We start from the raw sequence: 16,132 nt of genomic DNA, 5'->3' as shown, positions 1-16,132 counted from the left end.
CTCAATTGGTTCTATTGACACAATATGGAAGCGTATAATGGGACGAAGAAGATTGGGCATCAAGATAATGATATCGAATCATTAAAAGTCAAATCAAATTGGACAATACATCATAATCAAAGTGAATCAAAGATCGTTACAACAACCAATGAGAGGAAAACGACAAAATACCTAATTATACAACTAATTTAGCTTAAACTTTTAATATAATAAAATCTAATCATGACGTGTTCTTTTTCTTCGATACGATTGAATCAACAAGTGTTATTAATCTCCAATACGACCAAATCCGACCCTCAATTATTCTCGATCTCCGATGTGGTAAAACTAGAAGAAAAGTTGTGATGGCTCTTTACATAATACAAATATTCTCTCCAATGGTATGTTTTATGAGCATTTTTTTCCCCAAAGAAAAGAAATTATATATTATTAGAAACATCTCCTCCCTCAAGTGAACATGAATCATAGAATCTTGATAGTAAGATCTGGGAATCTTTCATAAAAATAAATCCAATAAATGATTTGGGAAGATTAGACGTATAATTGAGCAGGTAAAATTCCAAAGAGTCAATATTTCTCACGTCTCATGAAGATTTGAAATCGTCAATCTCGATCCCAAGAAATCAATTTGTGATGCATTCCCTGATGCATTAAAGGCATATCCGTCTTCAATTCTTATTCGTCAGTCCGAATGGCTTGCGCAACAAGAAAAAGCGTTTCCATGAGAGGCCAGGTTTGACTCATCGCTGGTGGGGCCCCACATGGGACCCGGTTCTCAATTCCTGCTGTGTCCAATCAGAGGCCAGGTTTTCTCCTGAAAGTATTTTCCAAAGCCATGTTTCTTTTCCCACCCGTCTTTCCCAAAATGTTTCGGATACGAGTTCTTACCTACCCTGTCGCGTACCATGAGATTGGTGGAAAACGGAGATTGTGATGAGGCCGAACATGGGCCCATGTGGCCACCAATTGCCTCGCCTCCCCCGATCGGTAGTTGAGTGAGGAAACTAATGTGGTCGTCGTGCTTCCGCAGTTTCAAACAAAGTCGGTAATTGGTGGTCTCCGTCAACGTTGGGAACAAGTAGATCAATATAAGGGCACGAGGCGGTAGATGGAGAGCCAAGGGGTTGTGGTAGCATGAGCAGGGGGGCCGTGGCGGTAGCGAGAATGGCTGAGGAGATCGGCAGGACCGCCTCGGCGGAGTCTTCTTCGTCCACGACGGCATGGAGAAGGTGGGCGTGGCCGACGGTGCTCCGGTGGATCCCAACTTCCACCGACCGCATCATCGCCGCCGAGAAGCGGCTTCTGTCTCTTGTGAAGTGAGTCCTCTTCGGCTCTCGGTTTTCCTCTTTTTGGGTTGAAGAAATCCCTGGCCCTAACCTTTTTTTTTCTCCTGCTAAAACGATCCCTCCCGCCCGCCGCCCCTTCTCTTTCTCTTTTTTGGGTCGGAAGTTGTGATGTTTTGCCTATTTGTCAATTGCTTTCCGTTTTTGACTATACAACAATTTATGATCTGAATTAGTCCATACGATAGATTAGTGTCTCTTTGCATTAATATCCTCGGCAATTACGACTTGCAATTTTTGAAGCGATCGTCAAATTTTGATCTTTAGGATATGTAGTATAGACCTTTTGTGTAATTTTGCTTTCTGATGCACCGTGTTGGTCACAATTGGATAATAAATGGAACTTTTTACTTGTTTATTCTTCTGGTCGGTGATTGTTTGAACCAAACTATTTTATATGTTAAAGACTATGCTTCTCTTTGGAAATTGAACCGGATGATTGATCAGACTGAGTAACGATTACTTGCAAGTAAGGCGTAAAAGTTTGGAATATTTTATTCAAGGTAAAAATAGAGAACAAATGACACACTCAGAATGAATGGTTTGGTTCCATCTGGTGATGCCTCTGATACAGGTTGTTGCAATTCTTTACTAACAAGAGAACCACATATTTAACTGGAAATTAGTGAAGGATATACTTACACCATGGTCTAAGAGTAAGACTATACCCTATTACACTACTATGGGTATGCGGGTCAGAAAGAAGTGCCCATGAAAATCATTATGGTCGGCATAAGCATGAATTACTTTTTAACTGTTGCATATCCCCATTTGAGTCAATGGCAGACTGTGTGGTTGCTTATTGCATGGTTTCCTATGCCACCTTCAAATTGGTACTTTACATTACAAGAGATTACTAACATACCACTACAATGTTCTAGTGCCTATGTTAAGCTACTCCACTCCTTATGCTGATATTTTTTGCTGGCACATAATGTACCTGTGTGGGGGCATGTTGCAAATATGAAAATTATGGTTCCTGCAACTTATGTCCCAACAATTTCGAATTAGCTATATGAATCATTTGGCCCATTGTGCTTTAGGAAGGGTGATAATCCTTCTTGTTAAACTATAAGAGCTACGATAATCCTAGTTAAACTAAGAGCTACCAGTTTTAATAAAGTATTCTTTGGTCTTAATCTTCATTTCTAGCACACTGGTCTGAATCAAGTCACCTCGTCTAACAAGGGCACCTTAAGGTCCCCTTCGAGTATTTTGATATTATCTTAAATGATTTACCCCCATTTTACTATCTATTCAAGGTACACATTCTTGTTCAAGAAAACAATTCGTATTTTATCTTTTTCTGGGAATCCCGTACATCTTAATATTAATTTAAGTTTAGAATTAATCTCAAGTAATCTCTTATCAATCAAAATAATATGCAGATGACATATACCAATGATGTCTATGTTGAATGTATATAGAAAGTTCTCTCTTTATCAATATAAAAATATAAGATTTAGAGTTGATCCTTGGTATAACTCTATGGATATAGCAGACTCACTATACCTAGCTCTATTGACAATAGCATGCGTACCTTGATCAAAGTCTACTGCAACAAATATTTGGGAACTCTACATAGGTTATTTTAAGTTGATGAAAGCTATATACAAAGTATGTTTCATTACCTTTGTTCCTCTATGATTTGAACAACTTTGGATATCTCTCTTGTTTTTGTATAGTATGCAGAAGAGCTTCTCTTTCATTTATCACACAACCTTTCAATTCTCAAAATTTTGCAGCATGAACTATTCATTCAAACTCTCTTTTTATATCCTAAACTCAAAAAATGAACAGAGTTAGCATTAGGTGCCAAACTTTCCATTTTATTCATCTTTAAAGTTCCCTTTACCTCATTTACGTTATTTTGTGTACAAATTTATGATGACTAAACTTGCCATTATTTTCTCTCTAAAGCTGTCATATATAGAATGTTTGTTAAAATTTTATAAAAATAATTCCTTTATTTTTTCTTGATCTTCATTTCATAATAAGCACTCTGTAAGTTTCTTCCTTTACGCATGTAATGTTGCTGAAGTCTTAAATCATCCTTTCTCTAGTATTGATAGTTTGACATCCTTAGGACCTATTTTTTAACAAAAAACAATCATAAGTCTTGTATCTTGTCATACTTCATATTTTTTAGCCTCAGTTTTACCAATCTAAGAACCATATTCTTCTGAAATGATTTGAATTATTAAAAGAGCAGTCCTAATAGCCATATAATATCATTGGTTTAACCACCTTCCCTGTTTTAATGCAGTCTAAATTTTGATAACAGGACTTGAAAAAAAAAAAAAAATCTTCAAGGCAACCAATTATTGGTATTTAACACTTTAGACATCTGAAATGTCATGTTTATAGTTACTATCTTGCATATTATTGATCCATTGATGTAGGTGCCATCCATAATTGCAAGGGTAACAAGTTTTTGGGGATAATTCTAAAATAAGCTGACTAGAATCTATGTAGTCTTTTTATATAGCTTTGTAGAGTTCCTGCATGAGTTGGGCTGTTTTAGTTATTCTTCTAGATTTATTTTTTTAATATCAGTTTGTTACACATGAAATTCTTTGCCTGTTTCAGGACAGGGTATGAGCAAGAGCAGGTCAATATTGGGCCTGGACCACCAGGATCAAAAGTTAGGTGGTTCAGATCTTCTAGCGATGAGCCAAGGTTTATTAATACAGTTACATTTGATAGCAAGGAGAATGCTCCCACCCTTGTCATGGTACATGGATATGGTGCTTCTCAAGGATTCTTCTTCAGAAACTTTGATGCTCTTGCTACTCATTTTCAAGTGATCGCCATTGATCAACTTGGGTAATCTGTACTGTTGTTTATCACAACTAATTTAAAGTAGATTGTCTGTGTTATTTCTTTTATTTGATACTTCTATTTTTGAGAAATGTTTGTTTTCTCCTTAGTGGAAATTGTAACAGTTTTTGCCAGCTTATGGTTTAAAATTTTAAATGTTCAAGACTATCAATACTTGATGTATCCTAAATGTCAGAAGTGCTCCTTGTGAAAAAGTATATTACTTAGATAGCATAAAATTAGACATTCCTCAATTTTGGGACACTAGCTCTTATTACCCATTCCCCTGAGCTATAGTTTCTAGGTCATGTTTAGGTACTGTTTCTTTCCTTAAGTGAAGAATTTAAGCCTTTTGTCAATATAGATTCTTGTTGCTTCTATTCTGAAACGTCTGGTTTTATAAATCCTCCACCTAACAATCTTTATAAACCTGTTGCAATGGAGTCATTTTGTCTTGGAAGCTATTTCTTACTCTTTCTCTTGTTTGTTTGACTATCTTAGTATCTTTATCTTAGAAAATACTTATTTTTTAGGCATCTTTCTATAAGAAAATGTTGGCTTTTAATTGTATCCTTAATTTTTCATTGCTTGTAATTGTGATTTTACCAAGGATTGAAATATTGTACCATACCGGAGTTTCGAGATTCGCTCGATATGGTACGGTACTGTATAACGAGCGGTATTCCGCTCGGTGTGTGTGTGTGTGTATATAAAGTGAAAAAAAAAATTTGGCAATGTTGCCTCTCTTCTCCCCCACGCGAAGCGACGTTGCGTGTATATATATATATATATATATATATATATATATATATATATATATATATATATATATATATATATATATTTGCGATGTTGCCTCGACGACATCGCCTCTCTTCTCCCCACGCGGGGCGACGTCGCCTCGTTTTTCTGCGATGAGGCGATGTCGCCCCACGTGTGGACAAGACGGGCGACGTCTACATCGCAGATTTATATATATATATATATTATATATATATATATATATTATATATATATATATATTATATATATATATGCATATTATATATATAAATAAATAAATACCGCCCGGTAGGTTTTATTTGAAATTGAAGACTTTGGATTTTACAATCACTCTTTAATGCTATGTCACGATTGCATTAGCATTTCCAATACTTGTACAGCCCGACATAATAATGGATTGTTTGTTGCCTCTAGAAAGACTAGATTGAAGAGAATATTGGATGGGTTGTAGTGCATCTTTATGATTCCTTTTCTTTTAGGCTTTGTTAAAATTATAAGGTGAAATGCCACTTGTATTGGTAGGTACGAGCTGACATTTATTGTTTCAATAATCAATAGGGTTGTGGACTGGGTAATTTTACCTGGTCTGATCTGCGTGAGTTATAAGCAGACTGATACTGAATTGTATTAATGTGCAATGTACACTATTTTTGGATGTTTTGTGGATTTTCTTTTGTCTCTTAAACAGAATCTTTACTGAAAGTTTAGCTCCATGGAACTATCTTTGCTTATATCATGTATTATCCTTTTTGTTGCAAGATATGTGTGCTAATCTTTTGTTGTTTTCATTTCTCTTTTTTGGTTTTTCTACAAAATATTTATGGTGCATGTCAATATCATGTATAATTTACCTTCCTTTGCAGCTGGGGTGGATCAAGTCGACCTGACTTTACATGTAAAAGCACAGAAGGTTGGTGCAAGCCTTTTAAGTAATCATTTCTGCTATAATGAATCTAGTAACTTTCTTTTGTTTGTTGCACTTAATTAGGGAAATTTGAACAGGTTGATTGAAGTAAAGTTAAAAATGTTTAGCAATAAATCACAAGTTGGCTGATCAAATGTTATTTTAGAAGTATTAATCTAAATAACTTAAACACTTGAAGGTCTTGTGTCACAAACTCATTATGTTATTTTGCAGAAAAGTGTGATTGTTAATTTGTTTTTAATGAAAATTTGCATGTTTTGCATCAATCATCTTCCATGATTCTCTAGAAGAGTGGACATTCAACCTTCTGAAGTCTTGACTTCCTTGGACTAATCCTCTTTTAATTTCACAGAATACCTGCACCTCTTGGACCTTACTCATAATAGTCCCATTAGCAATTTGAGAGATCGTATCAACTAACAGTGGGACTTGATGGTTTAATTAATTGTAATAGATCAACTTTGTTGATTTCTTTTTCTTCTTCTAGTAGTTGTAGATATTCTTTATAACCTATTCAATTTCTTTTTTGCTTGGGCCCCTACCAGTTTTTTTGCATTCGATGCTCTAGAAAACTTTTGTTTGACAATAAATTAAATTTTGGGTTATCAGTCAATAAGATTTAGTGAGTTTATGAATGGATTGTTGTAAAAAGTTTGTCTTCTCTTTTTACTTTTATTTTTTTATAATTATTTGAAGTCTCTCTAATGTTTCATCACCACTTCCAACTTTTCAGAAACTGAGACATGGTTCATAGATTCTTTTGAGGAATGGCGTAAAGCCAAAAATCTCAACAAGTTTATTTTGCTTGGACATTCATTTGGAGGATATGTTGCAGCAAAATATGCTCTGAAGGTAATTTTTCTTTAAATTGAGCTGATCTTCTTTTCAGATTCTCTTTCATACAGACCATTTTATTTGCTCTGTGTACAGCATCCTGAACATGTGCAACACCTGATTTTGGTTGGTCCTGCTGGTTTCTCATCAGAGACAGAACAGAAATCAGAATGGCTTACCAAGTTCAGAGCAACATGGAAAGGGGTTATTCTGAATCATCTTTGGGAATCAAATGTGACTCCTCAAAAAGTTATCCGGTATAGTTTCTAACTTTCTATTTGCAATGGTGATATTTTGTTCTTGTGCAACAAAGTCTTTTATGCTTTTGTATCCCCTATTCCTTGCATTTTTTGGTCCTTTAAAGTCAAAAGGAGTGCATTTGCTTTTCAAACCATAGTGTTTTATGACATTTGCATTTCCAGGGCATTTTTTTATTCATTGTGTAGTATATAATTAATATTTTACAGGTGTTCTTATTATAATTTCTTTTCTGTTACAAACATGGGAAATACTTTGAATTATACTGGTTTGCGATTTTGCATATATGTATATAGATGGATTCTTTGCTGTGACCTAAATTCATGAATTTGTGGTCACATAAGATGATTGATGGTCACAGTTATGCTAGATAATAAGTCACACTTGTATAGATTTTCTTAGACATGATATTGTTTTGAAAAATGATTCCTCAAGCATTGGTGACACTATGGTTCATGTTCTAATTTTCAAAATTAAAGGATTTGCCAGTTTTGTCTCTTTTAGCCTCTGGAAATTTGTGCTGATAATATTGGACTTTCATGACAATTGATGATTGACATCTGGTTCAAACTTCAAAGCCTACTTCATCTTTGTGTGATCTTTATGGTGGTCATTTCTTCTACATTTTGTTGCACTCCTTTGATTATAAAGATTTGCCTCTAACTATACCTTACAGTTTCTTCAGTTTTTAGGAGCAAGTTAACTACACCAAGTTTTCAGTACATCAACTTTCATTTCTATAACCTACCTGTCTTAGTTTGAGTTAGAATGGTATGTGTTATTTAAGAGGAGGTGAGGATTTTTTTTGTGGTTAATCCTTGTATAGGATGTTTATTGAGGTAGTCTTTAGAAGTTTTAGGTTGTAGGTTGTTTTGTCACTTATTTGGTTTCTACTTTCTGTTTTTTCCTATTTGATTGTTCTTTTTTTCTATTATATGATTGTTTCTCTGTTGTACTGATGCCATAGGAAACATGTTGCTATTTGTTTGTTGACATCACTGTGTTCTTTGTGAGCCTGAAGGGAGTTGATTTTTAATCCTTAGATGTATTGCCATCATGACAAGTAAAATTCATATTTCTTTGTTTTAATCGTCACTATTAGTTTGACAAGTGGCTATTATTACTGCATGAGTCATCTATATATTGTTATTTGAATCTTTTCTGGAAGTTCATTTTGGTAAATAACCATTGCATCTATCAGGCAAATAGTCAGATTACTAGAACCATGAGATGCATAAGGATGTTCCATGAGTAGTCAAGTATAATCATCAAATAATTTCACATGTCAACATTTTTGTCACTGTCAAACAGAGGGCTAGGTCCTTGGGGCCCAGATCTGGTGCGGAGATATACAAGTGCAAGATTTGGTTCATATTCAACTGGTGATATGCTGACTGAAGAGGAGTCTAGATTGTTAACAGGTATTTAGGTGCTAATTCAAAAGCTAAGTTATCCTCAATTTTGATGTTTCCTTGCGCTAGCCAGGTTCAAATAATCTTCTTTTGTTCTTGAAGATTATGTATACCATACGTTAGCTGCCAAGGCAAGTGGTGAATTGTGCTTGAAGTACATATTTTCCTTTGGGGCATTTGCACGGAAGCCTCTTTTGCAAAGGTTAGTGTTGGATGCTTAATTCTACTAAATCAGATAACAAAGTTGCTTCAAACATTTTAAGAATGTGAGCACTGTTAAACTTCTATTGCCCATATGGTATTTACATTGTTTTATTGGAAAAATTATCTTATGTTTATTTTTTATTTGAATTATCGCAAGTCTTTATTTTCTTTTAGAAATTTTCAGAATAGTTGGAGATTGAAAAAGGATAAAAGCCTTTTGAACAAGAGTTGACCCAAGTGCTCTTTGGTATAGTTCCCACCCATGTTTTTCTGGATAAGATCAACCTATATGAGATGTTGGAAATCATCTCAGGCAGTAATTTTATTGGTCGATTACATTTTAGATTTTTCTCCATAGCTCTTGATTCATTCTGAAGAATTGAGCTAATAATCATGTCAGTCATCCTCATACTGAAAGTTCATCTGTTATAGCTTGTCAGGTAATAAAATCATGCCCTTCTTTTTGCCTGAAGCATTAAGACAGCTATAGTGATAGGAACACCAGATATCGGTTCATATTTACAAGTAATTACTCATCACATATGACTAATCTGTGTTTGAACTTCTATTTTACTTTTGTTACCAATAAGTAGTCATCCTTTCTGTTAGTATTACATGATCACTTCCATCTAAGTGTTCCATTATTCTAGATGGCCATTTTTGCAATCTGTTTCTTGTTGGCTGTTGGATATGCACTCAGCACGAATAGAAGATTTGGCAAGAAATCTCTTTCTATGGATGCTTTGTTATATTCATACTGGGACTGCTGGGTTTCCTACAAAGTGGTTTGTACAACAAAATCATAGGTGCATGAGGCTTCCATCAATGTGGGCTCCGAGAAAGATCAATATACATAGATGGAATATTTCTGAAACTTGATCTCTAGGATCACAAATGAGCAACCTTCCCAACCTTAAATGGGAGGTAAAGGGTGGTCAGACTGGGACTACTAGGTTTCGTACAAAGTGGTTTGTATATGGGTGCATGATGCTTCCGCTAATGTGGTGTCTGGGAGAGATCAATATATGCAGATAGACAATTTCTAAAACTTGAACCCTGGTCTCTTAGATCGCAAGTGAGCAATCTTCCTGACCTTAAATGGGAAGGTAACAAGAGGTCTCAGGGGTTAGGAGGTGCTAGTTGACATATTGTTTTTTTAACTCCTGGAACTAGATTTGCTAGATACATTCAATCTACAAGGTAGATATTCCTTCTGGTTAAGTGATTACTTTGTGAGGAATTAGTAGACAAAAGAAACTTTGGTTATTGGATCATTAAATTGCACACTGAACGACTTCTAATGTGCATGTTATTATTGAATGCAGTGCCTCTGAATGGAAAATCCCTACTACATTCGTGTATGGTTATCAAGATTGGATGAATTATCAAGGGGCACAGCAAGCACGGAAGGATATGAAAGTTCCTTGTGAAATTATAAGGGTTCCACAGGTCTCTCTTTCTCTCCCTATATGTATCTTGGTTTTCTTTTTCTCTCACACAGATGATTCTCAAGTAATAGTGGCTCATGAAATGCAGGCAGGACATTTTGTATTCATAGATAATCCAGCTGGTTTCCACTCAGCAGTCCTCTATGCTTGCCGCAGAATTCTTTCCCCAGATCATGCAGAGACCCAATCACTACCAGAAGGCTTGACAAGTGCATAGCTTGCTGCATGTTGCATGAGCTTTGGGTTCAATGGTGTGCATTTACCCATTTGCTCACTCAGTCATACAAGAACTGGTGAATAACATTCTTCTTATACAACGACTACCGGAAGGCTTGTTTATCCAGTTGCTGCTGCTGCTACTTCTGTCAAATAAAGTTGGCGTGGGAGAAATAGACTTGGCGTGGGCAGAGAAGTGAATATTAGGTTCTTGATTAACCCATTATGCTTAATCAACGCCATGTAGCGTTTCTTGATTTGTTTTATAGTCGAGGTCAGACTCGATGGCATTGTGTCTTTCTCCGTCTTGTTCGATGTATCTTATTGCCTATGCAAAATATATTCATGAGCACGAGAACACCCTACATCTAGAAGTAGCATAATTAACGTTGGGTACGTTGTTTTAGAGAAACGAGTCTTTCTATCCTCAATATTTAAGCCAATCTATTAAGATTCTTATACTTGTACAAAAAATATTGATAAAAATGGATCAAAATGTAAAAAAGCACGTCGAACATTGTAACCTTTATCATATTTCAAAACAATAATTAGTAAACCTTTTGGAACTTCTAATAGACAATAATATGAGACGTATTTGACGTTTTGTTATAGACCCATTCAATGACAGACCCTAACTTAATCCGCGGCGCGCTCAATTGGCTCGGTTGGGTATTATCGTAATTAGCACTTCTTGAATACGCGATGGTGTCTCATTCTTATCCATTCGTCCCTCCCTCCCTCGCCGGCCGCTTCAAGTTGTCATCAGTAGGGCAGCGAGAACAACAAGCGGAGAGCAGGGACGGGAATCGTCGTCTTTGTCGGCGGCTGCAGCAGCTAGAAATGGCGGAGGCGATCGCACTGAGTAGCGGGTATCGGATGCCCATCATCGGTCTCGGAGTGTGGCGGATGGAGTCCAAATCCATCCGAGATCTCATCCTCTCCGCCATCTCCATCGGCTACCGCCACTTCGATTGTGCGGGTAATGCCTTCTCGTTCTCTTCCCACAGGCGGATCCCTGTGTTTTTGATATCGTGATGATGATCCCGTCTCTAGCTCTTGGCGCCGGGTTCTGCTATGTTTTTTGGCGGTCTTCGATTCCTACCTTATCCTGGCTATAAGCGCAGGCACCCTTTTCCCAGTCATGGGCTTACTGGGATACCAAGATGATTCCTAACTAACATGCACTCTGTGCAGCTGATTACCAGAATGAAGCTGAGGTTGGCGAAGCGCTTGCGGAAGCTTTTCGTACGGGGCTTGTCAAAAGAGAAGACGTTTTCATCACCACCAAGGTCGATAAATCATTAATTGAATGCGTAGCTTCTCGGTGCAGTACGGTATTTCATTTATCTCTTCTCTTTTCTATCTGTTGTTTATGATAGCTCTGGAATTCGGATCATGGGCATGTCCTCGAGGCCTGCAAGGACAGCTTGAAGAAACTCCAGTTAGACTATCTTGATCTCTACCTTGTTCACTTTCCGGTGGCTACGAGACATACTGGTAAGTTCCTTATGTCAGAGTAATACTTTTCTAACACTAGCATGCTGAGACCTACTTTAACAGAATATAGTCATATATGTGTATAGGGGTTGGAACAACTGCTAGTGCTCTTGGTGAAGATGGTGTGCTAGACATAGACACAACCATATCACTTGAGACCACTTGGCATGCAATGGAAGATCTTGTTTCCATGGGACTGGTTCGGAGCATCGGAATCAGGTGAAGAGATAGCATTTCTTCTCTTTTATTTGTATTGATTTTTGTACTTCATTTACGAATGCTGGCTCTTTTAGCAATGCAATGATATGTGTTTTTTTTTTTTTGATATGCAACTTGTAAGATCTTTTGACATATACAATTATCGATGACAAGAAGCATGAAGCATGAAGCATGAAATTATAAGAATAGGCCAGATTAAATAACTTTTATGCATCGATTTTTGACATATTAGTTAGATTACGTTTGAGGCGGGTTTGAGACTGGCCTTTTGTCCCATTCCTGGTAGGAATTTGTGTCTGAACTTTCAATTGATATTGAAAAAGAATACCAAATTGAAGGATTGAAGCCTACCAAAGAGCAAGAGGAGGCTAATCTAACTAACCATGTAGACCTTCGAAGACATATGGATGACTCCTAGAGATGTCAACTCCAACCCTATATGTGCCTGAATGACCATATGGAAGTAACAACAAAAGCAAGCTCCTTCGGAAAATGCATCAGATCAAGGATTGCAATTATCGAGCCAACTTTAACAATTTTGCGATGTTTGTCAAAACCGTTGCCTAAAGGATGTGTACTTTAGCAATTTGAACTTTTAGGTCCATTGCTAGGGTCAACACAAGGCTCTAACATTGCTGGCCAATTGGCGAAGATTAAGGATAAAAAATCTTGATCCCAATATTACACGATCGAACTCACCTTTGAATCACCTTAAAAGCATCTTGATCAGGAGTTTCATTATGCTTATCCTAATCTCTAACCATCGTAGTTGAACCAACTTGAAGAGACAGGAGGGGCCACTTTAGTGAAGAAGTGGATTCATGATTCCTTTGTCATTCCAAAAGTATTATCTCCAGGTTAAAACACATGTCAAGACTAGTTGAGTAACAGCCATCCTTCTTGCTGATGGGGGCTTGTAGATCTAAATCTAATCAGTCTAAGACAATATATGTATTTTTGTTATATGGTCTCTAAAGTCCTATTCAGAATCAAAAGTGAAGTTGTGAAGTTTTAATATAGGTGTAGGACAGATTATGCTTTTTCTTATAATCAGAGTCAGTTTAAGAACTAGAGTTTGATAATAGAGAATTTTATGGGAAAGTGTGATTAACTTTCCATTTAAGCCTGTGAAGTTTAAGTTTGTTTAGAAGTAGGAGAAGGGATAATAGTCTATAAAGTAAGGTATTGTAAGTCCTAATTAAGATAATCAATGGAGACCCTCTATAGGTCTTCTCTTCTGTCTCTTCTTTCTTTTTTGTATGTCATCTCTCTCTTTATCTTTTATCTAACCTTTTCCCTCCACAAATCTATCATAAAGTATACTTTTTCCCCCTTGAAGCATGAAGAAAAATGTGTACTTCGATTGTTTTTGTTGTATTCATATTTCATATGTATTGGATGCTATCTTTGTCAGGGTCTAGCATATAAATGTCAAGCTTTATCATATATGGGATACGTACAGTAAATGTTCTTGATTGTTGTGTCCTACCGTACTGTATTCTATTTTTTCAGGTTTTGACATATTATTGTATCAGTTTTTTGTCGTACCAGAATCCTATGTTTGTGTTCATTCTTTATAAATGTCCTAAAGAATTCAACACCTACCATGGTCCATGCCAATGAACAAAGGTGGTTTTGGTATCACAAACCCAGCACTATTTCTCCCAATAACTTTATTCACTGCAACATAACACGGTTTGATCAACTTTACGTGCCTTAATATGAGCCAACTTCCAACATGATGTTACCGAACATGTATATTCATGAATTGTTAATGATGCATTTTTCTAATTTTCTAGGCTTCTATGATATATAAAATATGTGGCCCTGATTAGGCTGCTACCTGTGTGCAGCAACTATGATATCTTTCTTACTAGGGACTGCTTGGCATACTCCAAAATCAAGCCATCGGTGAACCAAATTGAGACTCACCCATATTTCCAACGTGAATCTCTTGTCAAATTTTGCCAGAAGCATGGAATCTGTGTAACTGCACATACTCCTATAGGTGGTGCTGCTGCTAATGCTGAATGGTTTGGTACCATTTCCTGTCTCGATGATCCAGTCATCAAGGTGAAGCATCTTTCCTTGTTCATGTTGACATTATTATTCTCTTCGGATAATTATTTATCATCCCTAGGAATGGAGAATTGATCTTTCTAGTTTATCTAAGCATCGAAATTCTCTTAAATAATTTTTGTATTTTTTTTCTTGGGTATGAGTAACATGATCTTTCTCTACTATTGGATTTGTCAGACCTTGGCTGAGAAATATAACAAGACAGCAGCGCAGGTCATTCTCAGGTGGGGCGTCCAGAGAAACACTGTTGTTATACCAAAGACCTCAAAGATTGATAGGCTGCATGAGAATTTGAAGTTGTTTGATTTCGTCATATCAGATGAGGACATGGAGAAGATCAAGGGTTTTGACAGGAAGTACAGAACTAACCAGCCCGCCAAATTTTGGGGCATTGATCTCTATGCATAGGTCCAACGATTGTAACTGCTTGCTGGAGAAGATGATTGCTTTGACTTCCACACCTTGGTCTTCCAAACAGTAGAATAAAATGTGGTGTACCCATTTGAATGATGCTGTTTCTCACAAATTTCTAGAAACTTGAAAATCTCTTGTTTGGCGTTTGCACAATATGAAAGGCTCTTTTACAGGTATCAAGGCATTTCATGTAGTTAAGCATTTTGTGTGTTAAGTCTTAAATTGCAGATACTACCTGATTTATGAGAAAGGTAGGAGAGCCCTTTTGCATTTGGGACTTGTTATTATTTGGGTGATTTAGACTAAGTTGTTCGTAAAGTTCAATGCTGCAAGGAGTATGTTTGTGTCTCCCAGAAAGAATGTTTCTTTTTGGATCAAAACAGCTTGGTTTTATATACACCGCTTGAAGTGTTACCTAAAGCAATTACATATAGTTTCAGGCAAATTATATATTATTTTCGATAATTAACCTCTTTAGTATCCTAGTATTTAGATTTTAAAAAATTTATATTGAAATTTTTATAATTATGCAAGTGAAATATATAATTTTTATTTATCTCGGTTTTATCCATGAAAAATATATTACGTTTAGGAATGACATGAAAATGATTAGCAAAAAATTAATTTTAATATTTTAGTTATATATTTTTTGTTATACCTTAATTAAAAGTTAAATCAGTGATTCTATCTCCCGTAACACTTCCTTTTATCATATGTATTGGTGTGATCATCGTTTTTTTTCTCTTTCTCCTCTCTCTTTGTCTCATCTCTTATCGTTGTTCTCCTTCTTTCTCCTCTTCCCTCTCCTTCTTTCTCCTCTTCCCTCACAAGAAGCCGTTGAAGTCTAGCATATGCTTCGATGCAGCCATAATCATCATCCTCTTCCTTTTCTTCCATAATCTCCCAATGCGAATCTCCCTTCTTTTCTTCCTCCTCCCCCCGCAAGAGTTCGTGCCATTTACATTGGTGTGGCCATCGTCCTCCTCTTCCTTCTCTCCTTTTGCCTCACCTCACGTTGTTGCTCTTCCTCCTATTCTTGCAAAAAGCCATAGTAGTCTTTCAAACTCCACCTCTAAGATTTCACCTTATCCATCTTCAAGGACATTCATGAGAACCACCACCATCATCATCAACTCGCCACTGTTGCCATGATAATCGTCCCCACCTTAGGCATTAATGTTTAGATCGATATCGATAAGGTCGACTACTACATCGTTCTTATTGACCGTCACCACAACAATCATCCACGGCTCTTGACGACATCGCCGTCCGCCACGATAACAATAATTAACTAAAATTTTTTAATTAAAAAATAATTAAAAATATTAAGATTATCTTTTTCTTCATCATTTTTGTATTATTCCTGTAGGTGTAGTTATGTGGTATATCTTTCGTCGGTAAAGCTAATAACATCAGGATAAATGAGATTAGATGTTTTATTTTTAAAATTATAAAAAAATAATATAAAATTTTAAATTTAAAGATTAAAATGTTAAAGATGTTTAACTATAATATTATACAATATGTAATTAGTTCAATGGATTTAGACAAATGATTAAGATGACTTGCAAGACATTTTTTTTGGTTTTTTTTTTAAATTTTTTTCTCGACTTCTTCGAAGACTCAGTACATGCTAACGCAAACCCGATATACTATCGGGAAATGATCGTTAACCTTGCC

At 36.1% G+C, this 16,132-nt stretch overlaps 2 protein-coding genes across 2 annotated transcripts; both read left to right on the top strand.

Annotated features, from left to right (window-relative positions):
- The first annotated feature begins 1,100 nt into the window (after positions 1–1,100).
- Positions 1,101–10,608, top strand: LOC103998853 (probable 1-acylglycerol-3-phosphate O-acyltransferase). The gene is made up of 9 exons (XM_009420458.3): positions 1,101–1,316; positions 3,933–4,169; positions 5,810–5,856; positions 6,605–6,723; positions 6,802–6,962; positions 8,275–8,384; positions 8,478–8,577; positions 9,905–10,028; positions 10,116–10,608. Exons 1-9 carry the CDS (start codon positions 1,135–1,137, stop codon positions 10,242–10,244), a joined length of 1,209 nt encoding a protein of 402 aa, XP_009418733.2. The 5' UTR covers positions 1,101–1,134; the 3' UTR covers positions 10,245–10,608.
- A 322-nt stretch (positions 10,609–10,930) lies between these two features.
- LOC135649640 (NADP-dependent D-sorbitol-6-phosphate dehydrogenase-like) lies at positions 10,931–14,628 on the top strand. The gene is made up of 6 exons (XM_065168215.1): positions 10,931–11,222; positions 11,438–11,532; positions 11,623–11,740; positions 11,827–11,959; positions 13,813–14,032; positions 14,216–14,628. Exons 1-6 carry the CDS (start codon positions 10,946–10,948, stop codon positions 14,444–14,446), a joined length of 1,074 nt encoding a protein of 357 aa, XP_065024287.1. The 5' UTR covers positions 10,931–10,945; the 3' UTR covers positions 14,447–14,628.
- Positions 14,629–16,132: the final 1,504 nt, after the last annotated feature.

This window comes from Musa acuminata, chromosome BXJ3-9 (genome assembly GCF_036884655.1).
Source record: "Musa acuminata AAA Group cultivar baxijiao chromosome BXJ3-9, Cavendish_Baxijiao_AAA, whole genome shotgun sequence".
Classification (NCBI taxonomy): Eukaryota; Viridiplantae; Streptophyta; class Magnoliopsida; order Zingiberales; family Musaceae; genus Musa; species Musa acuminata.
The sequence above is the reverse complement of the archived record's forward strand: the minus strand, read 5'-3'. Positions and strand labels throughout refer to the sequence as shown.

Bases quoted from the DNA above. Each gene is read 5' to 3' on its own strand.
- LOC103998853 (XM_009420458.3), top strand. From the start codon at position 1,135: ATGAGCAGGGGGGCCGTGGCGGTAGCGAGAATGGCTGAGGAGATCGGC. The intron at 4,170-5,809 runs GTAATCTGTACT...CTTCCTTTGCAG, and splicing joins ATCGCCATTGATCAACTTGG to CTGGGGTGGATCAAGTCGAC. The intron at 6,724-6,801 runs GTAATTTTTCTT...CTCTGTGTACAG, and splicing joins CAGCAAAATATGCTCTGAAG to CATCCTGAACATGTGCAACA.
- LOC135649640 (XM_065168215.1), top strand. From the start codon at position 10,946: ATGGTGTCTCATTCTTATCCATTCGTCCCTCCCTCCCTCGCCGGCCGC. The intron at 11,533-11,622 runs GTCGATAAATCA...TGTTTATGATAG, and splicing joins ACGTTTTCATCACCACCAAG to CTCTGGAATTCGGATCATGG. The intron at 14,033-14,215 runs GTGAAGCATCTT...TGGATTTGTCAG, and splicing joins TCGATGATCCAGTCATCAAG to ACCTTGGCTGAGAAATATAA.